A 26,180-nucleotide genomic window follows, 5' to 3' on the forward strand; every position below is an offset into this window, starting at 1 on the left:
CGTATTGACTTTATAATAATCACGTTAGCCGGTCCACCGTGATCCCTTGGTATTACGCGCCGATTCACGTACCGGGTGATTCCTTCTTCGTTACCCTGCTCCTCTGCACCAGGTAGATCGTGGAGAATCTGGGTACCCACGACTCCCTGGAATTTAACCCTTTCACCGCCGCCCCGGTATTTAAGAAGCAAAATTTTCCCGCTACCTATGGCGGCCGATAAATCTTGACGAACGAAGCCTTCCGTTTCTTCTTTCATCGAGAGATTTACTCTTGCGAGATCGAGCCGCAAAACCGTCGTCCAATAAATCAGCTCGCGGAAAAAGAAAACGAATCCGGGAATACGTCGCCGGTCTCGATCATTAATATTAACGTGAAATCGCGTTACTCGATTTGGCAGAGTCCAGCTACTTTCGGCGTGGAATTTGCTCGTTGACTCGATTGTCCGGATAAGAAATTCGTTCTGTAAAGACGAACGATCCGCGAGCTAGGGCGCGGCTCCATCCGACAACCGTCCGTAATTAGTACTTCTTCGTGGTTTCTCTTTGAAGGCTGTCAGATAAGGAACCTCGCGTGAGAGTAAAATCCGGTGTACATTGGTAGAGTAAACGAGTGGAATAACCGCGGCTAGTTTGCTATATTTATGTAAACCATCGAGTGTTAACGAAAATCATTATTCGCGTTGCTCTATCAGGGTAAACTAGACTTAAGGATCGACTCGTTGCGTATCTTGACTTGTAAGATCAACTGATTAACCTTTCGCGGATGTGTGACGAGATATTTCTGACGCGTTAATTTTCATCCTCTGGATTGATTAGAAACAGGATTAGGAATATATTCTGGCGGTTAATTTGAAAATTCGACGCGTTCCCGAGGCGACTGGATATAAGTGAAAACGAGAGTCATAGAAGGCTTAACACTTTTCCAGGCTTCGCTCGTTAATTATCTATTCTTCGCGATGTTCGAACGCATCGAAATAGCGAGCAAAAAGGCTGCGACCTTGTTGAAATTGAGTGATCATGCATGTGTGTCAGATACACACCGGCGAAATAACGGTGGCGTTAAGCGAGGCAAGAAAATAATTGATCCTTCGCCGAGGCTTTTTAGTCGTTCGCTATTAATAGAGGTACCGACGATCGTGATGTTAATAGCCACTACCTGTTTTTTGCCGATTTCTCGGATCTCTCGCTAATCTGCATGCCTAGATTGCATCTTGCACGTGCAACCACTGTTTTCTACATTATCCCATTTATGGAAGAGCAAAATATCCGATGACTTTAATTAAAATCTTTATCAATTCCAGGTACCACCTGGAAATTCGGGAATTTTTCAAGCTGTTCAAAGATTCTGCCCTCGAATTTCATCGGAGGAACCGCGTGGCAAGGTTTGAAGCCGCAAATCGCTTTCGCACCGCCCGGTACACTCGCGATCGGGTTGTAGCAACGGTCGGCGGACCGTGCTGACCTCCAATCTCACCTCAATTTGCCTACACGCCGCCATTTGCGTCAGCGGGAACGGCGAGCAGGCCTATCTAAAATTATGATCTGAAAAAAATGCCCCTCGTTCGGCGCGCGAGCCAGCGCGAGACCGCACGTCCCGCCAGCGTAATCGATTAATTATGGTAAATCGCGCGTTATTATAAATTTTAGAGGTAATTGGTACCTCTGTTTAGAATACAAGACCGTGCTCTTGCACGATGCTGTTTAGAGAACGTTTATACATTTTCTAACGCCTGTTTCATCGAACGATCGTTCATTAATGTTTAATGTAAAATCGTAGCCTGGATTCTGTTGGAAGAATCCAGGCAATGCGGTGTTACATTACGAAAGGAAATCATAATTCATCCGCCAGAAAGATTAAGATAGAATACTGGAACACTGTGTTCCAGTTGGATCGTTAATATGTGGACTGTCTCGTGAAAAAAAGTGATCGTTGGCATGGTATATTATAGAAATTTCTGTTTATGATTTAATTGCTTGGTTTTCTGCCTCGTATCGTAAATGCGACTTCGTTGGGGAAACGAGGAAAATTTAATTTTTTTATAGTTTTTTGCCTATCGAGCACTGATGAAATTTTAAAAGGATATTAAGTTTCGCGATGGCTTTCATCAACGACCATCGCTAAGATAGGGAGACGATGATCGTGGAAGGGATTGTACACGAAGAGGTCTAATTAATCGTTCGATTAACTCGAACATCGGTCGCGAACTGTCGAAACCGCTATCGTTTATAGCCCCCCATGCTAATTTGCGGCTCGCAGCTGCTTTCGCCTCGAACGAATCCACGCGACCGCCTCGAGGTTTTTGCCGCGAGCCTCCTGGTAACTCGTCTTTTGGGTTATTACGGCCGCTCATCAATTACCCTCGTGCATCTCATTTTTGTTGGCGGCGATCGCGAGCAAAGAGGAGACTCGTCGGTTCGGGATCAACGCGCGTGAAACGCCGATTTAGCGGGCGCCACTGTTCAACATTACGTTCAACTCGTTATTACGTGGCCGAGAAAAACGCCTCGAGCTTTTTATTCGACATGAAAAATGTCTCGTTTCACATACCACTTTTGAAACCGCTTTTCAAGTTCCCGTGGTTTTTCTTCATCTAGAATACATTTATTAATATTAGAGAAGGGAATACCATTATTTCATTCAAAGTATTTGCCGTTCGAATCTACACTTTCCCTCGTAATTCAGCTGGAAAACAGACGACGATCGAAGTTTCGAGTAACACCGATTCTAATATTAATCCTTCAAAGTTGGAACACAAGTAACCCTGCTCTCTCGTCTCGGTTGCTTCTCTCATCGTAGATTTACCAGCGAAAAGTGTCCGAGCATCGAGCGGAAAGTCTCGTTCCGCCTTTAATTGAATTTTCGAACGCGTTCGCGAGGAGGACAGAGGAGTGAGAGTAAGAGCTTTCGGCAGTTCGAAACAATTCGGTCGAACCATAAAACTTGGGCGCAACTTTGCTCGCTATAAATCCGGACTCTTAAATCACGTAACTTATATGAGAGAAGGTTTAGCCAGCAGGGAAAACTGCGAAACTCCAAGCGTAGATCTTTCCTTTCGATCCGTTGCTCGTTGGAAATTCCTACGTTAAAGGATCGAAAGAAATCGTGTGCAGAACCCTTCTACCGTTTCCTCCTCGCCAACGCCAACAGCGCGAAGGGATATTTCTGTGCCGGCAAGACGCGGCCAGTTAAATCAGAATTCAATTTGAACGACGTTCGAGCCGGGAGATCCCCATAGAAGATACGAAATATTCATGGCGAGAATACTTTATCGTTGTTATTCTTAGGCTGTGGCCACACGGCCTTCCATAAATACATTCGCTCCCCGCGACGACCATTTACACCGTTTCATCGCTCCCAGTACCTTTCTAACGAACCTTTCCGTCCACAGGACACGTTTGCACACGCCTCGAAATACGTATCTACTTAACCCTTGCACTTGCTACAACAGCGTATATATACGTCGTTAAGCATCGACAATTAATGGCGTAGGCGTACGTGGACGACTACCGATTAAGGTGCCAAGCATAACCATAACAGGATAGAGAACCTCTTCGAAAATAATCAACAAATTATTCGTCAGATTTTACGACGATCATCGTAAGACACATGTAGATTTTTATCGAGTCTCGAAATATAGTCGAGCTTTTTTTCATTTCTGTTTGGTCCCTCGCGAAGCATAACGCAGCAGGCTGATCGATTTAGCGCCAAATGTCGCCATGTTTTACACACGGTAATAATGGTCGAAATCTATGTAGCCAATATTTCACGAGCCACCCTTTCTCGCCCCCGTACGCGTCCCCTTCGCCGCCTTATATGAAACGTTCGTGTAAGTACGTAGTCCCGGTTATTGCCTCGCATATGGCCGTTCCTCGATATTTCAAACAGCGCGCAGCGCGACAAAATGGAAAGACGAATCAGACGAGTCGATTTTTGCCACGAATCGTGTCCCTTCGCTCAGGCACGCGAAACAATTCCGCTCGGCTTGCTCGAATAAACGGAATTTAAATACCTCAGAGGGAAGAGGATGATCCCGTGAAGAAGAACGATAGTCCCGGGGGAGAGATACGTTGGAGAATGGCAAGAAAGGATCCTTCCGTAAACGGACAGCGTAATTTACACGCGACGAGACTACGTTACACAGTTCACTGACTTCGAAGATTAATTTTTAACAGGCGTTCGTTTGCTCGCGATTCGTCTTTCTTCCTCCACTGACTTCCTCGGACGCGTGGCTATCTTCTTTTTATTAGACGTTTCCTTCGTTAAACAGTAAACGATGTTTTCTGTTATTATTTGCCATGAAAGAGGGAAACGGTCAACCCTGAAAATTTCGCGTTAGCAGCTCCTCCCCTTGACACATTTTTTTAATTAGTCCAATGATTTATAGTTTTTTTTTCCTAGGTTGCTGGTCCATTTAAGGGTCGCGACAGCTTTCAGAGGTGAAAGGATCATCGCTTCGACACATGTCCTCGGGTCGGCCACGTTTTTAGGGTGCTATCCCTTCGTTCTTCAAAAACCGGCCAGTGCATATGTCGGCCGAAGAAACATAATGTTATCAAGCTGTCCAGCAGAGAGGCGGTCGTCGGACAAGGACGAAACCCTTGGGGAACCTCGTCCTAGCTCTCCTCCACTTCGTCCTTATTGATATACCGAATAAACACACTTGGCAGCTAGGCGGGATAGCTTTGCCAGGCAAATAGATTCGAAAGAAGCGTGTATCCTCTCTTAAAGTGGAGACCACCATCGAAATACGTTTCAAATATAACTTTTCTAAGGCAATTTAAAAGGTGGATTCATTTAATTATTTATGCTGGATGTTTGCTAAATTCTTGAAAACTCCTTTAGGCAATAATTTAATTATTCGATTAATCTAATTTGTAATTTTATTCTTTTTATAGTGAAATAATTTCTAGGCATTCAAGATCGAAATTTAGGAAACATCAACCCTCTAAAAGAATGACGAAAACGTTACTTTCGTCCATGGAAACAGCGTGTCGCGTTACAACCGCGTTCCTTTCAACTTTCGACCCCTATCGATCGGCACCCTTATCGAGCTTTAGCGCACCTTGTCCAGCGGCGACTCGACGGTAAATAAAGATGGCTGGTTTTCCCATCAACTTGCACACACCCACCCCCCATAGCGGTATACGTATACGTTTACGTATGTGTGTGTGTTTCACTGGTCAGACAGTTTTAAATTCCGCGAGTCAAAGCGATGTTTGACATGGAAATGTTGAACGATGCATTAAACATGCCGCGCGGACTGCTTCCTCTCGTTTCCACGGAAAGAGGAAGAGGAATCAGCTTGCCTCTCCTTTCCCTTCGATCGTATTGCGGCTCGAAAGAGGCCCGGATCGGGCCCCCACGCTATTGTTCGAGCAATGTTTATTTAAGCAAACGAAAGGAGCCACCGTTCCACGGGGCTGAGTCCACCTTCCTGGACCTTGCCGAAGCGGCTTCCGGTTCGGATCGATAGCAGACCGATGCCGCAGAGGCTTGCTTCTACCGCAACTCTTACAACCGCGTTATTTTCATGAAAATGATTTTTCATTACAAATTTTGTTAAGTGGAAAAATTATTTTAAAAAAAATATCGGTGGACAATTAATAATTCTGTTAATAAGAGTTGGCAATATTTTTGCAAATTATACCAAAAGATAGTCTTTCGATAATTGTTATTGAGAAAAACGAATGGAGCATCAAGAAAAGGAGAATCGTGATTGGTGGAAGCGCGTTTGGTGGAGGGTCGGAAGCAAGCACCTGCGAGGGGCAATTTCGCTGGACCTTTCCCTAAAAGGAACTCCCCCCATTGTCCGGCAAATGACATCAAGCTTATTGCATTATTTAAAGAGCCTCGCTTTAAGGCCGCTTTAAGCCGCCGACCCTTCGGTTTCTTGGACTTTTGGCACCGTTCTCGAACCAAAGTAACTTCCGACGAACGCGACGTGAATTTGCAAGCATAAACGATCGAGATTTACTCGATCGTTCTAGATTGTTGAAAAATATATTAGTACTCACTCGGTGAAATACCAAGCTTCACGTGGAGGCTGCTAGGGCTTCTATGATCGGGGGTGGTCACAGGGGCGGCTATGGGTGGTGACAGGTGGGGGTGTACCGGTGCTCCACCAGCTGTCGTCGTCGTGGTAGTGGTCGTGGCGCAGGGATTTAAGGGTGAGGTCCTCTTGAAAGATTGTTCCGTTCGCCACGCGACCTCGTTATCGCCTATCCAAACTTTACCTGCAAAAATGGAACACAGAATCAATTAAATATTACATAATAGATATCATCGATTTCAGAAATCCAAGTGTGTTTTAGATATATAAAACAACCGATGAACAAAGATCGAGCAGAGGTATCAAGTTGCAAAAGAACTTTCCGAAACAAATTTTCCTCCCCGTCTATCTCGTGTATTAATATAAGGGCCTTTGTGTGCGCGCAGAAAATGGCTTCGCCCCCTTCACGAGCTCGCGTAATTAGCAACCCTCCGAATCCCCTATTCCTGCCAGTTTTCCCGGCTTTCCCTCGTTTCCCTTAATTTCTGGGAACAATGACGGCCTCTGAATGTTGTTCCAGGCTGCAGTGTCTAATTACACCGGGCCACATAACGGTTCCGCCCCCGTCAACCCCTCTACATAGGGTGTATCTAATGTTTCAAGACCTTATCGCTTAAGAATTCTAACATAAATCATTGCAAAGGTTGTTTAATAAAAATGCAATATTTCTAAATATAAAAAATTAGAAATACAAGCCCGCGATGTTTTCATTTCACCCAACGAATCTCGGCGAACGAATCAAGATTTCACCACCCCCGTACGTGACGAATGCCTCACGCAAATATCACCCCCGCATGCGTGAGACGTGACTCAGCCGGCGCATTATTTGCTTGATGAATGATTTAGTCGAAGAGACTTAGCGGAAGCTCGCTGCGTCTCTTTCCATCTTCTCCGTCTTCCACTAACGAGAAAGCAGATTTCTCGGAGAACAAGAGAGATAAAGGAAGGGAAGTAAAACGCGGATAGGGTGGAAAGCGAGGAGTTTCGTGGAGGGTGAGCAAGAGGAGAGACTCGCTGGAGAAGAAAGTGTAGCTGGCGCTAACTAAGGGCGTCGGCTAATCAATATCATCAGGGAATGGCCGCTGACCTCGGTTCGACCGGTGGACCACCCTCCGTTCTTCCGTATGCCAACTTCTTTCTTTCCGATTGCACAAACAGCTCGGATTCGCGCTTTCAACTGACGTGTTTCGCGAGATTTTATTATCGCTCAGCAGGGAATTATTGAACGATAACGAACGAATTTTGGAATATTCTTCGAGTCGCAATATCGATGCGTCTCGAGGAGGGTTGCTAACCCGCGGCGTGTCTTCGGGTCACGATTCCGGTTCCTTTAATCTCGTGGTGTTTGCATGCTCCCTCGGTTCCTTTCTTCCACCCCACGAAGACAAACCAGCCCTCACGGGGCAGAGAGAAATGGACGCGTCTTTGGGTTCACCTTCTGGAAAATTCAATTACGTTTCAACTCGCGGGATTCCTTCGATCGCGACGAAATTTAACAAGTCGATAATAAATCCGACGTGAACGATTGAGTCATCGTATCTCGAGTCGAATACGCGTCGTTGCTTATCCGCGATAAGAAAAGCGTTTCCGGTCTCAAAGATTATTGTTGAGAATGAGTTTCGTCGTGATTACACATTTGAACATACAAAAGTATCGACTAATTTCAATAAGATTATTTTCATTTTCTAGGTAAAATTCCAATCGTCGAGTGACTGATAGAACCGAGAAACCAATTTTCACCGAACACAGTTCTAACAGAAAAATCTACCCTCATTTCCGTTCGGAGGTCCCAAAAATGAGCTCTGAAAATCCCAGCGAGGCGAGACCAGTTCGCATAAACATAGCCATCCATTTGGTGATCCATTGATGCCCCGTCTAGCCTCGGAGGGTGGTTTCTCCCTTTGCATTCCCCTCGTTCATTCGTCCAAACAGGCGCGAACTCCATTCACGGGTTTATCACTGTCCAGATAACAACGATTTACCTATGGACGCCTAGGAACAGCATTTCAGAGGGTCCAACGGGAGACATACGTAGAAGAAAGAGGGAAGGAAACGAACAGAAAAAGGGCGGTCGAGAAAGGGGGGTGAGAAGCGGTCAGCCACCTTGCATTCAGAAGTATTTCACTTTAACGGCCCTCCGGGGGATTGGCTGACCCTGCTTCGAGACCCTTCACCGTTTCAGCATAATGGACCTCTACATTACTTATTCGTCCTGGCCAATGTCCTGCCAGAAGCGTCCGCCGACCACGCTCGTTTCCACGTTCCTCCATTTCCGCGCGCGATTAATCGTCTCGTTGCAAGAACTCGCTTCTTCCACCTCTTACCTTCCTTTTCTCTTCTTGACAACGACAAAGCTATTGTACAATCAGAAAATTTCCACTACGGAATATTCCTTTGATTTGATTAAAAATAAAAAAAAAAGAGGGTTTGTCGTATTGCCGCTGGTCACACGAGGGGTGGGCAATTTTAATTCGAACAGAGGCGCGCGTCGAGCAATTTATTTATTGGAGAAAGTGCTCGAGGGCCTGTCCCGTCCTTCGTCGCGGTTCGGTCCGCCTGTCCTAAGCAGGATTCAATTTGGCCACTGCCCACGATTCCACCTTCAAAGAGGAATCACCGTCGCGTGTATAGACGAGCCTCCCTCCCTGACCTGTACAGCCACGGTCAGCGGCCTTCGCTATTAATCTTATATCGAACGCTTTATCCGCGCCCCTTTCCATCCCCTTCCACTCCGGCGTCGTCCTCTTCAACCCTTGGACGAGCAGGAATTTTCAATTCTTTCGAGTACCGCGGGAAAAAGCGGGATTGCCCTTCGGCCATACTGTTCAACTGCATTCGCCGTTCTCGCGTTCGATTCGACGAACTGAATTTCAGCGGAACACAGCACGTGACGTGGCTGATGTTGGACTTCGAGACCGGAAGTCGCACGATTGGCACAGAATTCCAGGGAAAAATATTGAGCTGTAATTAATTGGTTATCTTCAGCTGGGAACTCGGAAGGTGCTGCTTATATTTGATAGAGAATTTCAATTTTCGAGTCTCTTGTGTAGATATAACAAATAAAAATTATTTATATGTCGACTATGTAGACTTTCGATTAGTAAAAAATTCCCATCTGCGTAATCGTCCGATGACCAAATTTCTCTTACACCTGTGGTCGATGTTTCGAGGTAATCTGATCGATCGCCACGTGCCGACCGGTCCAAAATTTCTGATAAGACTACGTGGAACTCGCTTCGCGTGTGAACGACCCTTAATCGGTCGACACTTTTTCTCATAACAATCCGGTCAAGAATACGAGTAAGAGCAGATATCGCTTCGAAATCGTAACGATATCTTGCTTTCGTAATTTCAATAATGGAGCACGCAGCATTCTAGCTGACCAAGATAAACAACGCTGCGATCGTGTCACGTACGCGAGTTTCGAGTAGCTTCTAATCAGACAGTCCCCATCGGCAGGTAAAATGAAAATTGAATACACAAAAAAGGGAGAAAATACTCGGGTTTAGAGTCACGTGAAATTGTTATCGTTATCGAATTTCGACGAGTGACAACATCGACTCGAGACACCCGTTTTATCGCGTTAATTGCTTTCTCATTCAAACGAAATTAGTGAACCGGTTAAGTGGTTCGATGATGAAGTGGTTTGAAATAAACGAGAAATAGAAGATTTAAATCGACATAGGATATTTGTTTTATCGATAAGGACGATAATTAATTGCATCGTTTAATTAAATTGCTTCATTATTTTAAATTCATTTAATTTTAAATTTAAATTCATTAGGATGACATATTGTAGTGGAAAATTTATACTGTTTACTCTAGAACTAATAAAGTGTCTTTTATCTAAAAGAAGAATCCGATTATCAAAGCGTTAACACTATAACGTTTAGACCGAGATAACGTCGCTAATACGCATCGGTTGCTCTTTCTACGTTGATTATTTCATCAACGGAAAAAAATGTGCGAGTCACAAAGACCATCGCGATGATACACTTCACGTTTAAAAATAACAATTGATAAAATCGATCACGATCTAGTCTGCCCGTGATATGTGCGTCATTCTTTATCAAACGAAATACGTTTCGAAGGGAAATTCTTCCATTCCGAACCCGAAGAAACAATATTTACGAGATTAATTCCTCCGCGTCATCTCCATACCGCTCGATCCACCCTCTGTCAGAGATTCCGAACAAAGAAGCTCATTTCTCTGGAACAAGAAAGACAAAGGATCGTCGTTCATCGGTCGGAGAGAACGGTTTCCCTATTTCTTGTTGCTTGCCCTTGTCAGAGGGGCGATCGATAAAGCCAACCCCCTCTCGTTGCTTCTGGCTACCTTAACACTCGTCCACCCCTTGTGTACTTTTCCGTCGGTTCACGAAAACGCATTTCCTTTGAATGCAGTTTTCCCTTTCCTCGCGACGTCCTTCGTTCGATCGTCTTTTATTTGTCGCTTCAGTGTTTCGATGATTGCGATTATATTTGCAACGCGCATTGCAAACGGTATCGAGTGTTATTAATCTTAAAGAAGAGGTCGTAGACTGATAAAGAGAAAAGTTGCGAAAATTTGAATAAAATTCATTGAAAGATTCTGAAGGAACAAAGTCGCCATTATGTAAATGTATCAGCTACCTGAAGAGATCGATTCCCGGCCAATAAAAAAACGTGAATAATAACGAGACACGGTGGCTTAGGGTTGGTCGAGGGGATCAAAGAGAACGGCAAGGGTTGTGAGCGCAAGCGCGAAACCGCCCTCCGCGGAGGGGTTGCGAGATACCACCCTACGGCATAACTCCTTTCGACCGACACCTAGCCAATCTGCATGTAACTCGCGACCATCAGACGCCATTTTGAATGAAGTTTAAAACGAAAGGGGAGGTACCGTGGCACCCTTAAAAAACTACCCTTTCGGTCGTTCGATGGAGAACGCGTTTTCAGTAAATTTTACTGTTTCAATGTTCGATTCTCCAGTGACCCCAACCCTCTTCTATATTTTTTTCACCTAGATATTGCGTTCGTGGTTGAAACGATACTGCTACCCGCTGCGAGCGTTACTTTTTAAAAGATACAGGGATACAGCTTGTGAGTTCAGCTGAATGTATATGCCCGCGGTTCGAACACGATCTATCATGTTCAACTCTGTATAAAATCGAAACGATTTTCGAATACAAAAGTAAAATTCCAAAAATTAAAAGGAAACAAATTCAAATTAAACAAGTTTTTAAGATGTTTCTACGTAGAGGCTAATCGAGCACCGTGAAAAGCTAGGGGGTGAAATCAACGTTCGATCGAATACGAGCATTTTCCATTAAGATCAAAGATCCTCTCGATACGGACATACTCGAGAACAGAATCCACGTTGGTATTAGCAGCGTAACAACTTGAAAGGGGTGGAAAACGCGATGTAGAGGGATGGTAACGAGGGAAAGGGGAGGACGGTCGGGTAGACGATTTTAAAATCACAATGGCAGACACACGTCCGCGTCGTCTGAACCATCCGCTTCTCCTCACCCCAAAAAGCCGGCTGGCTCGGTCTGTTCGTTCCCTGTGTCGGAGCATCTGCGTCTATTCCGCTTCTAAACGTTGCTCCTTCCTGCGTGTACACACACGTACACGTGAATCAAGGTGTTGGTACGTGGAAGAAAGGTGCGTGGCACGAACCCAGCACGCGTTTCGATGGCCCCACGTACACGTCGCTTTCTGTCGAAGGATTCCGCAGCAATACAACCCCTGCCGGCACCTCTCGCGTCGACCAACGAGAAAGGGGGACGTGGATGGCCACCCCTTCCTCAAACATTTTAAACTTTTCCTCTTTTTTTTTTTTCTTTCTCTTCTTTCCACGGCCCCCTCCACTCTCGTCGCGGCGCGAGACTGCACTTTTAACGACGCACGACTTTCGATCGAAAAAGGGTCGCAATAGGGTGGTAGCTGCTGTATGCCGTTACGCGATTTTTTATTTCTCATTCGGGACAACCAGCCACGGGGACCAGCTAGAACCAGCGGTAAGTTATTTCGTTTGATTTAACGGTTTCACGAGCGGAAGTTTCATTATACGCTTCTTTCTTTTGTATCATTCAATATTATTCAGAATTAAGCTTCTCGAATTATGATTTATTACTTTGAAATCCTATTCTTCGTTTGAGCAAAGTTCGGGATCAACTCTTTCGTTTAATTGAACTCGACGTAACCGGTTTACCAAGGTGGCAATTACTGTTCCACTTCGATTAAAATCAATTAAAATACATCTACGTATACTTGATTACAATAAAAATTCTGTAGTTATTACTGCGATATTAAAATAGCTATTAATTCCGACAATATACTTAGATGATTTACATAGATTCATACACGTCGTGTACTCAACCAGTGGGTGGAAAAAGTAATGAAAAAAATTGAAAGAAATCCTTCCGTTCCGCGCTGAGGGCACGTATGTACAATTGAGTTTCTAGAAAATCATTCGTTTAGCAATGTTCAGTTTAATTGGCATGCGCGAGGGAAAAATTGAAAGCGTACGCGCCACGATGGGTCAGAAAATGATCGTTTAATGACGTACGAGAGAGGTTCTGGTGATTAATTATGATAATTCCACGGTGGCGGGCCGGTCGATTCGCGTTCATCATGAAACGACGAGCGAGCACGCTGACCGACCAGATCGAATTCACGATGCATTCGTTTATGCATCCTCCGTTGCGGATGCACGTGGGAACTGCCGATAAGGCGAACGGCTTATTAAATTCCTCCTGGCTTATCCGGCCATTCGTCGGCAATCATCTCCTATCCGCCGCTCTTTCTCTCTCTTTTTCATTTACCGCGTAATTAATCTCCCGTGGTGGTTCAGCTCTGCTCGCACCTCGTTACTTTTCCGCGAACGTTTCCGCGATCTATTCATCATTCATCGAGTCCGAGCGTGTATGCCGTTCTCACGGTACCGACGATACGGAAAATCGGTCCCCGTTTCTAGATAAAAATGTCCCTTGCTACCGTTCAGAGGTCACAGATAAATTTTTCATTCGGAAATTGGCAACCGTCCCCATTAATGAGGTTAATAAAAATTCTCAGTCGAATAACAAAAGATATCCTAGCGCAGAAAAATTCTCATTTAACGGCGTTGCTTTCGGTTCCATTACCCCGGCATCTAATCGAAACGATATCAAAGAGTAGATATCGCGGTCGGCGCAATTATACGCAAACTTTGACGGCCGCTTGTTAAAATGATTATATGTCTTTATTTAGATTAATCGCGATTCACTTACCGGATCGATGCAGCTGTGCATAAAATAACGCGGCAACGAGAACGAATTAAACCATCAGGCAACGAGACGAAGTTAGACAAGCGTTACGCGCTTCTACGGTATATACATGTACGTAACATCCCATGGTTTGCGGTTACTTTCGCACCCGACAGCCTCTGCTTGCGCACGGGCCGTTGAATAAAGAACGCGGTAGGTAAAGGGACTGAAACCTGGCAGAAAATCATTTCCTATCCTCTCTTTCTCTCCTTCGATGCCGTTGCTTTTCTGGTCATAAATATGATTCGCGCGTTTTACCTCACCGCGTCCCCTTTACCTTGGCTTAATTAAACCGTCCACGCTCGCGCGAGCATTGTTATTATTACCATTGTTGTTGTTTCAACCGGGTTTCTCCTCGGTTGTTCGCGAACCGGCTCGTACGTTATCCCCCTTTTTAAGGAACACACACGAGGAAAACGCGTATGCACCAGACGGTATTCATATTGAAATGAGGAACGTTAATAAGCCTTTTTTTACTTCCACGTAGAGAGAAACGTTACCATCTTGCCATCTTGTAAGACGCGTTGAAAGAAGTCTACGTATCCTGGAAGGATATTTATCGTTTTGGATGTAGAGAACGATTGTAGGGATACGGTTGTTAACAAATTGGTTGGTTTTCTGCTTCGGTTCCGGCCAAAAGGAAACAGAGGTCACGGCATGATTTGCAAGATCGTGTCTCCCAATTTCAATTTTTATTCGTTTCATTTACCGCGTTTCGATCGAAGACGTTTCATCGCGCTTTCGTTAATTGAAACAGGCCGGCGCGCATTCGTACGCTCGTAAAACACATTACGCATGCATCGTGAGCAGAACGGAGCGGTGCACGCGTGCACGCGGCGGCTCAAGTGCATTTAGCCGATTGCATTCGCGGAGAGCGCGGTTGCATTGGCGGCGAGGCCAGCCAATCGGGTTATCGGGCGACGAATTCACCCCTCCAAGCCCGGCTGAGACGAGCTTCGAGGCGGGCAGTTTGCTTTAAGGATCTGTTCGTTTCTCTTCTTTTTTATTTTCTTCTTTCTCGTACCGGATTCTCTTCTTTCTCCTCTTCTTCTGCCGCTTCTTTCTTTCGTCTTACGCGCACGATGCACCGATTCGTCGATGATCGATGCCGGGTTTCGGAGCATCTGCCTCGGATCGGTTAAGCGACGTTTACATTAGGCAAACAGGATTACAATCGAGCGGAATCGATTCTTCTCTAACTTGCGTTCGCGCTTGCGAAAATCGAAGATAGCAAGAGTTCGAATAAATTATATCCCTCGGAACGCAGGCAAATCCACTTACGCGCTCCAGTAAATCCAGGGAGAGGATCGTGTCCGCGTAGGTGCACGCGTGTGCAACGACAGATACGCGTGCGTGTGCGAGATACCCCGTAGGACGGGGACAAAAACTGGTATTGGCAGCCATTGCGGGCTGCTCGACGACCGACTGCGACTTCTCTTGATCCTTCTGTTGCTCTTCGCCGAGAAGAGAGGGAGGCAATGCCGGACGGATCGAGGGAGGACTTTTCTCACGGAACGAGGACCGACGGAAAGAAGAAACGAGAGTGCACGCCGCGATGAGAAACGCGAGCGAGCGGCTCGTCGAATAGATTCTGAGTTGATCGATGCGAGCTCTTTCAACTGGTAGTTAGCGATACTTTGTTTCTTCTGCGCTTTTGTGGGAAGTGGAATAGATTTACTTTGAAATTGAAGAATACATGAATGAAGGATTCGTCTTATTTTTTGATTTACTCCAAGGGTGGAAACAACAGGATCCCTCGAATACGAAGACGACCTCGTTCAAACAACAATCAACAGGACGATAGAAGTCAGCCAAGTGGACAACATTCCGCCTTACCAGGTAGCTAATTACCAACGTCAGAGTCTTCAACAGAGAGCCAGCTAATCGTCTCTCAGAGGTAATTAGCGTGACGTCTTATGTCAGGAAAAATAAAAGCTTCCCAGCTAACACCCTCCTCGATTTCCTGTGACATTGTCTCGGGATACGAACCCATTTGTCATAAGAATCATGAAGATTACGGTGTGACTCGTTTCACGGAAGGCCTCGTAAGTTCCGAGAAGAATTTAAATCCTTATCGGACATTCCTTCGCGGGATCTCTGATAAAGCGATTTCACCACGGCGGCCCAGAAAGTGTTCCTTAACCGGAGTGTACTTGAAATTTCAATTTCGTGTACCTGACGACACGTCGTCGAGTCGAATTTTCAAAGGGGTCCGGTACAACCTGTAATCCCGTATCGACTTTTACAATGGACGACCGATAAAGACTTCTCGCGGGCGTGAGTGTTGGTGAGCAAGAAACCGAGATAACGAGGGCGCACCTCGGTTTTACATGTTTTAACAGTCAATAAGATTATCGCTGAACAACGTGGAATAAATCAAACACCGGTGCTCGAGCAAACTGTACGCGTATCGATAACCTCGATGAACGAGAGGCGTAGACGCGGACAACTCGCGGCACGCCGCGTCAATAAGCTACGCGCAACGTGTTTGCTCCGTTTATCGAAACGTTAATATTCGATCAATTTCATCTCTCGCGAGTCTTCCTTGATCCTGTGTTACGACAGGAGAATATTCAAGGAACCTTGAAATTGCGATCTTTTGCAATTCAATTTGAATCCATCTTTTTATCGTTTGTTTTTAATTCATTTAGAATACGTTGGAAATGAAGTAACAGAGTGAGAATTATTATTGCATGTTATGTAAACTACACAGCGTATATTGCGATAATGTAGATAGTGACATAGCTACATAGAGAGTAGCATACGTTTGTATGACTCTGTTTTCCTGAAACTTTCTCGAGAATTGCTGAAACATATTTAAAGCATGACGGGGCTGACTCATCGGGCTGCTTACAGAAAAACCGACCGCAAATTAACCAACGAATTCCGTCGATCAGTTTGGCAACCTTTTTCACAATTGAATTTCGCCTGCCAAAGGAAATTCACGCGATTTCAATGTCCAATCGTTTCGTAATTCGTTAATCTGTAAACGATCGTTTAATAGTTTTATCCGATCGTCTGTTACGATTAAAGGATTCTCGAATTTCAATGAAGGTTTCATTGAAAACCGCGATCGATCGATATCGATCAATTTTTTTAAAGCCTCAACCACCCCTATACGAATTGTCTTCCCTTTTGTCGCGGTTCGACATCAGATGAATATCGCCACTCTTTTCTTTATTTTCTTCTATTCCCTGGGAGGGTATATCGATTAATCGGAGGGTGGTTTCATCGGTGAAAAGTTTCGTCCGGTGATCGCACACACTGTGGCCACGGCCACGTCGGAACAAAAAGAATAGGAAAGGAAGTCTCTCGGGACGGTCGGTGCTCCTACCTGACGAAAAACTGGATAATTCTTGTTTCAACTTGCGAACAGGCTTTGGGAGACCCTAGTTTTATTAGGATATTCGTTCTGCTAACTTACATTCGGTATTTGATTACCTTCTTTTTTTTGTCGAGGGTAATATTAGTGGTGTTGATGCAGGTTTTTTTATTGAAAAAAGTTCTTAGTTTTTCGAATTATCAGAATTTTACTGGAATCAAGGAATTTCCCCTTTTCCACGAAACGAACCCTTTAGAAGACAGAAACGAGTGGCCGGCTCGAAGAAAGCTTGCGCAAACGAAAAACTAGTGAAAAGGGAGGAGAAGAAAAAAAAATCGGTTTCCATGATCAGGGCAACGCGATGGCATTCATCTCTGGCTACCTTCCCATGACCCAGAAATCGGGAATTCTAAAGAGCGGCGGATTTGCGTTCAAAAAACAGACGGTTTCACCCCGTTTCGACCTCCCCTTAGCATCCAACCCCCTCCCGCTGGCGGTTTTTCTTTTTTCACAACCTGAATCGCTTCTTCTCTCCAAAACGTTTCACCTTTTTTTCCATTCTCCCTTCGTTTTTTCCCCGTCTTTTCAGTAACCGGGTACCCTCCGTTTTAGTGAAATCCAGTGAATATGCAGGATATGCATCATCCGCGTCCCCCTTTGATTTCATCCCTCAGCCTCGATGCAACGAGATGATCTTCCGAAATTTCGAAAAAATTTACCTGCGCACCCCGTCATTTCGCAGCGATCGTTCCCTCCGTCTCGTCGCTTTAAAAAAGCGGCTCTCCTTGTTTAAGGGGTGGAGAGTGAAAAAAAGAAAAAAAAAAAAAAAACGTGCAGCGTCGGATTTCACCCCGAAATAACGCTTTTTCACACAGTTTTTACGCGTTTTCGACAAACCGTGGGGTCTTCGATCGCGGCAAATTAGGGAGAGGGTAGCTGAAGATTTAAAAGCAGCCAGACACTGGCTTCTAACGAAAGTTCTCATGCCTTTGGGATTCTCGTAAACTCGAGGAATGGGTTACCAGGTGAGAAACATTGGATTTTCCATTTTTTAAACAAATTTAATACACGGAAGGTTAAGCAGAAGAAGAGTTCAAAACCGAAAGGGTTAATTCGACCACGAATAGAATAATCATTTTCACCGTCAAAGAAGGATAATTAGTGGAATCGACGAACCCGATCCGACTTCCGGAGGAAAAATCATAAGCGATCATTTCCCTAGCGGCACTAATGTAAATGAACCTCTCCACGTTGAAAAACGGCGCGGATAGAAAATTAGAATGAGAAGAGGGTAGAAATTCGAGATTCGGGATCCCGATGCATTGAGAGTGCAACCGAGCGGTCCGCTTCATCCAGACTTATATTGAATCGTCATAAAACGTTCGCGTGCATCAGACCAGGCTCATTGTCCTGTCATTCACTCGTCATCCCCCGCCTATTCGGCGTGCGTGTGTGCACGCAACGCGTACACTCGTCGGCAAGAAAAATAAACCACCCCTAATTCACGTTTACCTCCCCCGCGATTACGTGAAACGACGCAGTCCTAAGCCAGGATCAACGATCCACCAGATTTTCCTCTTCCTCCTCCTTTTCAACCCTCCATGGATACTCTTCTTCCTTTCTGGTTTCAACGTTTGAAACTGTTACGCTTGCGATACAACGGGATTAAATCCACGTCCGACTCGAGGTTGAGGATGGTTTCTATTCTTGAAATTTAAAAAGGTTTATAGGAATGGTTTAGCGCGCTACTGGTGAGGATAATTGTTTTATATGGAAATAATAAATTTAAAAATTCCACTGTGGGAAGATTCGCGCAGCAACGGATGTGAGAGACGATTTGAACGAGAAATGATAATGAGAGAACACTCTCCCTTTTCGAAGCGGAGATTGGAAAATCAGTCGAATCGACTCAGCACGTGCGCGAGACCGACAACGTAAATGTGACTTTTCAAAATTCAGCTGGGGGTGAATTCACAACGAACAATGCCCCGCACCGCGCAGCTGTCCCATCATTACCAGCCTCGTCACCATAACTCTTACGGTTCGCTGCCAGATACTCAACGTTCGTTTGCTTCGAAAATGGCCCCGTTTATGATTCAGACACATTGTCAACAATATCGTGGACAAAAGTTTCTTAGATACTCAGAACAGCTGTGGGAATGAATTTGCATTATTTTTTTATCAATGAAAGCTAACAACACCTGACTTCGATCGTATCAAAGCGTAAACATTTCGATAGCAATTTATTTGATAGAATTTAAATTAAATCAAATTCCTTAATTCTAGAAAGGCAGCTCGTGCAAAAATCCGACTTTCCAGGATCAATCTAACAAATTTTCCTAGAAATCTCTGTGTTACCTATCGGTTTAAGAGCCCGGCGAAAGTTAATCAACGTTCCAACGCGTCTATCGAAAACTATCTTCACCCTGAAAGGAAACTGGAACGTTAACGATTTATCGCCGTCCAGAGGGAACGAAGATGTTCAGGATCGAGGCTCGTTTCATCCGGAAACGGAACGAGCGAGAAGCAACGAGGAGGGTACCGGTTCGACGTTGGCGAAATCAATTCCAAGCCAATTTACAGAGTCTTTGAGCGCGACTCTCGGCTGGCGCCTTAAAAGTGCGTAAATAAATAGATTCGGACGTGGGCGTAACAGAGGGGTGGGTGTTACGGGGGTGAAGGCCGAGGGTGAAGCTGTGGAAACGAGACAATAAGCCCGGAGGGTCCTCTCGGCGAGAACTCAAAGAGTGCCCATGCTGCGACACTCGTCCGGTAATCTAATAAAGGGGTTGCCTCCACTTTCCTTATCCCCCCCGCTCAGCTCGCATTCCTCTTATTTCCTCGTCTTTTTTCCTGGACCTCGACGACGTTCTCCACGATGATTCGAAGGTAAATATTACCCGAAAAGATTTCGACGACCGACTGAAAATGGGCAATTTTTGCTACTTAAAGCTGCCCCCCTCCCTCGAAGAAACAACTCGATGTACCTTTTGAAAAAAAAGAATATAAATTATCGTCGAGTGCAAGAAAGCGTTAAAAGTGAACACATATGGCTTCTCCGTGGAATGTCTTTTTTGGCAGATCATTCTCGGGGTCATTGGCAACGTTTCGAACGTGTTGCACGAGTTTTGCTGCCATTCCACCAGCTGCAAGAGTTGCCAAAAAATACTCGACTAATGCCAACCCCCACATTCGTTCGTGGTGTGTAATTGAATTTTGTTTTATCACCGTTCAACGGGACATCCTATATATCTCTTCTCGTAATACAATTTCGGTTCGACAGATTGAAAAAAAAGTTCATGCACTTGAGATGTAATTCAAAAGCAGTCGCAACGATGAGGTGCACGCTCGATGATTACCTAGCTGACATAATGGCCAGCTCGTATTCCCTGCGATCAAGTTTATCGCGTTTCAATTGGTTCGGTGAACCGAGGAAATTTTCGCAAGGTGCACGGAATACCGGTATTCACGTACACGGAAAGTGGATGAGAAGAAGAAAAAAAAAAAAGAGAGAAGAAGAGGTCTTTCAAGAACGGCAGCTATTTACGAGACTGAATGGAAGAGGGTCCTCGAAGGGGGCAACGCACCCGCCACCCCTCTATTCCGCCCCTGAACACCACCGTATCGACCATTTCGCCTCCGTTCGATCATTTCACATTTTAAAGGGAAAATTTCAGCTTATGCCGAGCTGGACTTTCATTTACCGCGGATTATTCGACCCTTTGCTCTTGGCAGGTCTCTTAAAAAACTTAACCAATGGTATTTTAATAGAATTCTAGAAGAATTTTGAAAAATAGAATTTAGGTTCACGATCGAAGAAGGAAAAGACACAGAGTTGAGGGGGTAAAAAACAAACGAGCTACGTTCGTCAGGTAACGAATTCCGACATTGTTTGCTCGCGTGGAAGTTGGTGCAACAGCGAGGAGGAGGATGCGTGGCCGCGGCCAAGAGAGGGAAAAACGGATTCGACGAAGGGAGAAAGCGACTGGCAAAGGTCCCGCACGTGACGTCCCTTCCGGCCTCGTCCTGCGTCCTTCTCCTTCTTCCGGTACCGCCTCGGCCGATGTTTGTTTTACTTATTTTATCACACGCCCGAGAAATCGGGACAGCTCGCAAACTTCCGTTCGTTTTGTCTTGAAAATTTCGGTCTTTAACCAATATAACCTTCGGTGGAAAACTCGAGGCAATTTCTCTTATGTTAACTCCATTGTTTTATGACGTTTTTCGTATCAAATGAAAGAGGAATATCTTCGAGACTGAACAAAAGCATATCGTCAGCCGTATGACCGGAAAAGCATCAATAATCCGCCATAGTAAATTTTTTGCAAACAGCCCAGTCGAGCCACGGGACATCGGCTGATTTACTTTCGCCGATCGCGTCGGCGTATTTCCTTCGAAAGTAATGCCTCCCGTACGTGGATGTAGTATCAGCGTCGAGCGATAAATAAAACACGCGATCGTGCACCGGTGCTCCCCTCGATCGCGAAGACGTGGCCGATCTAAGGGCGACTCTCGCCCACCCACGTGCAACGATTCGTCCCGCAACACGCACGTCAAGTACGCCTACGACGCGTGAAACGCGACATTCGTCAGTATCACTGTCCGACTCGTGTCTACTTATCGTCAAGCTTCCTTTCCGTGCTATTCGTCAAATTTTCCGAAACTCCTACACTCGCCAACGTTCCGCGCCTCACAAACGATCAGCTTGATCTTGATAAAAATCTTCAAATTTGCCGAAAAAAAAAAAAAAAAAAAAAAAGAAAAAAAGAAAAAAGGAAATTGTTTAAGGCAGCTGGTCAAAGCGCATAGCCGTTGACGGACGGTAAAACGAACTCGTAAGAAACACCGTAGGAAGAGGGAATGGCCGGGGCAGATCAGCTGGCATTCGGTGAAACGAACGATAAAGCGAAGCGGATCAAGCGGATCGCGGAAAAGGACGGATTACGGGAAGGCGGACGGGAGGCAAGCTGACCAAGGATCCGTATGGATGATTCTCTGCTGCTTTACGGTCGGCCAATCGCGACGTCATATCTCTGCAGGACCATCCATCAACCCACGGGAGAGAAGAACCTCTGTTCTCGACCTCGTCTGTCCTCCTACGAGTGTCATAACCTTCGTGAACGTCACGACCTCTCGTCGATGCCTCCGAAAGGAACCCCGAGTTATTTCGTGCTCGGAATAGCCCCGACCCTTTCATTCTCTACCACCTTTCACCGATCTGTTTCATAATATTCCTCGGACACCCTGTTGTTTCATTTAGAAACAACTTGCTTCTGTTTCTCCTAACTTTTGCTTCCTGATTTTTACGAGGCTTGGGATTAATTTAAAATTATAGAAAGAATAAATGTGGTACTGGCAGTTTTCTACTCTTGTCTCCTGCTAAGCAAACGAACGTCTCAATACGGGTACTGAAACGCGAATGGTACTACGGTGGTGGCAGGGGTCCATAATATATGGCCCTTAAATCATCAGGTAACAGTGGATATGGTGGCTCCAGCTAACCAGGGTAACCACTCCGTAAACATATCAATCAGTCCATTGTCCATGCTGTTAAAAGTCTCGAAGGGTGTTTGCATATGTTAACCCTTCCCGACACAACGATGAAAGTTCGCACGATACGCAATACAAAAAGCTCGTAAATTAGAGAGTCGAATATTAAAGTACCCATTGGGCAACGATTCGACAAATTAAGGAAGATATATAACTCCAGTCTGGGGGATTAATTAAAAGTCTGTTAATATATCAAAAAGTTCATCTATCTAAACGAAACTTTACACGATATTCGGTTAATTGAATTTCCTGCCGAGCTATTATTGGAATCATTAGTAGAACGAAACAGCAAAATTTCATGCTCGACTCCACTTGCTGTAGAACAGTGAGCTCGAGTTATTTTAGCTAGAAATCATTGATATAGAAAGAGAGAAATCAGCGAGCTCCTGTTATTCGAACATCCCAATTCTCCGAACCGTATCGTCCCCAATCAACTTCACATAAATACAATTTTCCCTCTGCCGTTATTTTAATTAATCGAATGAGAAAAAAAAGGAGGTTACTGAAAACCACATTCAGACGTGTCGAAAAAATGATCGCAGGGAGGATGCGGATCGATTGGAAGTCGATTGGCGCATCAATGAACGATCGAAGGAATCTCGTGCAAAGCTGCGAGCAAATAATAAAGAAATAGACAAGGAGCGAATGGAAAGACGCACGCAATTTCGATGTTGCGTCCATTGCTCTGCCGCTGATTGTAACACGGCGGTGATCGCGTGAGCTCCGCTAATTCCCCGCGGCCAGAAACGAGCGAGTAAAAATCATTTGCACCTTTTTCCAATTCCCCTCGCGTTAACCCGCAATATCGATTGCGATGGTAAGGGAACGATTCGAAATTCTTGTACTCTTTCAACCCTGTCGTTCCCCTATTTCATGTCCATACGACACTGCCCCGTGACGGGAACCTTCGTATGAATAAAATTCCAACGGAATTTGCATGGAGAATTTCTCGGCGCGAAACGAAACTCATCAGGGTAATCATAAAGGCGCGAGTGGTAGCGAGTGTGGCATTGCAGGCGGATGAAGTTGTAGCCGGGGAGCGGGTAACAATGAGCACAGTGATAATGCGTCTCGCGCGGTGAATGGATGAAGAAGACGTGAAAAGAAGTGGAAGCGAGGAGGGACGAAGGATGGTCAAGCATTGCCCAAGGAGATCATTAGTCCAGCTGGCTCTGGCCCTGGGTAACGCTTAACCGCTTGACAAGCGTTGCGGGCCGTTATCGGTTTGTCCCTAATTATGCACACGTGACCACACGAGAGCCTCGTGGCTATACGTCGGATCATTCGTTTTTTTTTTCTCATGTCCGACATGGACGAGCGGCGCTGTTTAAAATTAATCGCATTGTCTTTGCTTCGCTCGTTCGATCAACTCGTCTTCCTCGGCGAGACATCAACGAATGGGCCAGCTGCATCCCTTGCCGCCATCTGTGCCACCTTCTAATTTTTCTTCCTTTCTTATCGCGCATTCCTTTCTTAATGATATCGAATCATCGGTGGAAGGGAAATTTTTGAGCGGACGGATACCAGTTTAATGATTAGTCCTCGGAAATGATGTATTTAGACGCGAAAAGGGTTAAATTTACGATCCGATAGTTGCATAAAAGATTATGGATCTGAATGTGGTCAGAGGGGAGGCGATAATCGCGGACGGTAGTTGATCGTGAAACGTTTTAATTCTCTCGAATCTCGTGTTGTTAGTCGACGAGGTATACTCGTGTGCACACACGCGAGCGTGGCGTGCGGCATAAATCAAACGTTGTACCCCCGCATTCCCAGCATGGCCGTGGATCGATCGGCATTCGTTCCGCGATACGATTTCTCAGAGGCCCACGACCAGAGACGTTTTAATCGTGCCGCCTAAACATTCGTGGCTCGTCACCAGCCATCCGCTGCCCGTTCACCGTTCCGCCATTTTGGTACACTATTTCGTTTTTTCGCCCGACCACTGCGCCCTTACGTTCGAACCGGTACGCGGAATCGTTTTAATCTCCTATTTCTTTTTTCCAAAACCGTCGTTCTGGAGGGACGTTATATTATTTCGAAACGCGAGAAAAAGTCATTCGACAAAAATGACGGGTTGAAAGAGTCGATGCTTCTAATGAAAAAAATGGAATCGAACAAATGGAAGATCAATGGGTACCAAAGTGTTCCTTCGAACCAGATCCAGGGCGCCTCGAAATCCGCTTAATCGTGATTAATATCACAATCTCATACGGCATGTCGGTAATTAACCTACACGTGTTTTACCGAGTCGAACGATCGCCGATCGAGGGATCCATACGTGTGGGAACAAGATCCAAGCCGTGCTACCACCGTGTCTTCTCTTCTTTCACCTACGTGATTTTTTCTTTGCGCCATCCCTTTATTCGCTATGCCCTTCGCAATAACAATTTCTTCGATTTTATTATCAATGGACTCGTGAGAGCAATCTTGAGTCGTTTGGTTAATCGTGACTGCAGAATGCAGCTATGGCTTCGTTACAAGAGGAAATATAAATGTCTCGCTTTGAATTGCAAACACCGTGGACAGGTCGCGGTGAGAACGACGAGGATCGTTTGAAATCAAGAGTCAGCATTTTTCCTCGGTCCATTACTCGCGAGACGGTTCATAGCTCGGCAAACAGGCCGTGTAATTAACGCCCGTTCGCAGTCTAATTAGAACGATACATCGCAGGAATCCGTGAAAAAATTAGGAACCGCTGAACAAACAATGGTCAAAGCCGTAACAGCGACCTAATCGAAGCCGGCTCGTTCTATTCGCGATACAAAGTTATAGAAGCTTCGTCGGCGGGGGTGTGGACAGATGAGGGTAAAAAATAAGGTGGGAGGCAAGGAGACTGGGAGTGCGGGTATTACCATATAGCAGCGTGACTCCGACGACCGGCCGCGGCGCGCGGCGCTCTCATCTGAATAAATATCGTATTATAATTAAAGGAATCGTTCGACCCATAAATCAATGAGGCCGGTTTATATATCAGGCCTCACCTATATAATGTGTACCGGTGAAGTACCGCAGCGGGTCCCGTGCACGCCGTGGGGGGTCCCCCTATGCTAATGGCGCCCTCTCACGAAGCTCAAGGGCTGAAGGAGCCGCGGAACCGAGGGATAAGAAGAACCGTGGGCACCGCGGCGCGGTTCCTTCGGCCCTGACCTGAGAGAACCTCTCGTTGAAAGTACTACATCCCTGGTCGCGTAAGAGATCGGTACCGGCTCGGTTTCCCTCTGATCTTTGCCGACCGCGACCGCTTATCAATTTGTTAGCCAGCGCTGTTTGTTAAATCAAATCAAGCCCTTGCACGCCGTGCCGATAAATAATCCTGCTTAATATGTGCCTCGAATTCTCGGCTCCCTCCTACGGGGATACGTTCGTGTATGTTACACCCACGTGGGAAGCGAGAAGGGGAAGAACCATCTGTACGGGGAAGGGGACGAGGAACACGGGGTGGGAGTGAGAGTACACGCGTTTCCATCCACGTGGTTTATTGATCCATCGATCGATCGCCGGCCGGCCTCTGTGTTCCATCGATCGAATCGTGCCGCCTTGTCGGTGCCCGATCGAACTATCGGCTCGACGCGATTGATCCTGATGGACTGATTTATAGCGAATCTATAGGGTTTTAAATTCAATATTTTTTTGGAATTCCACGAAAATGTTTATCACCGCGAGGATTAATGAAATTCCTGGCTATTCACGAGCTGGTCTCGGTGGCGAGGGTGGCGTTTGAAATTTTCTTGATAAAGGTCCATGGGCGAGTCGGGCGTTTATTATGACGAGTCGAGACATACCGTGGATGCACGGTAGTTTATTTGGGCGAGGATGGGGCCCCGGATTTGCGGGGCCCGTACGAATGAACGGCGCGGCCGCGATTAACAAAGGGCGATACAAATTAGATTAAATCGCCGTAGGGGGCGGCATCACGGTGGAGAAAGGCGAATGATGATACCGCTTGATAAATAGACGAACGTCATG

General features: G+C 45.6%; 1 protein-coding gene across 5 annotated transcripts in view; it reads right to left on the bottom strand.

Annotated features, from left to right (window-relative positions):
• LOC117607549 (uncharacterized) overlaps positions 1-26,180 on the bottom strand; it is an 89,122-nt gene that overhangs the window by 35,561 nt on the left and 27,381 nt on the right. For all 5 annotated transcript variants that reach the window (XM_034331367.2, XM_034331365.2, XM_034331368.2 and 2 more), the window contains exon 3: positions 6,016-6,234. In XM_034331367.2, coding sequence (XP_034187258.2) covers positions 6,016-6,234 — 219 coding nt within the window. The remainder of the gene's footprint in view (positions 1-6,015; positions 6,235-26,180) is intronic.

This window comes from Osmia lignaria, chromosome 6 (genome assembly GCF_051020975.1).
Source record: "Osmia lignaria lignaria isolate PbOS001 chromosome 6, iyOsmLign1, whole genome shotgun sequence".
NCBI lineage: Eukaryota > Metazoa > Arthropoda > Insecta > Hymenoptera > Megachilidae > Osmia > Osmia lignaria.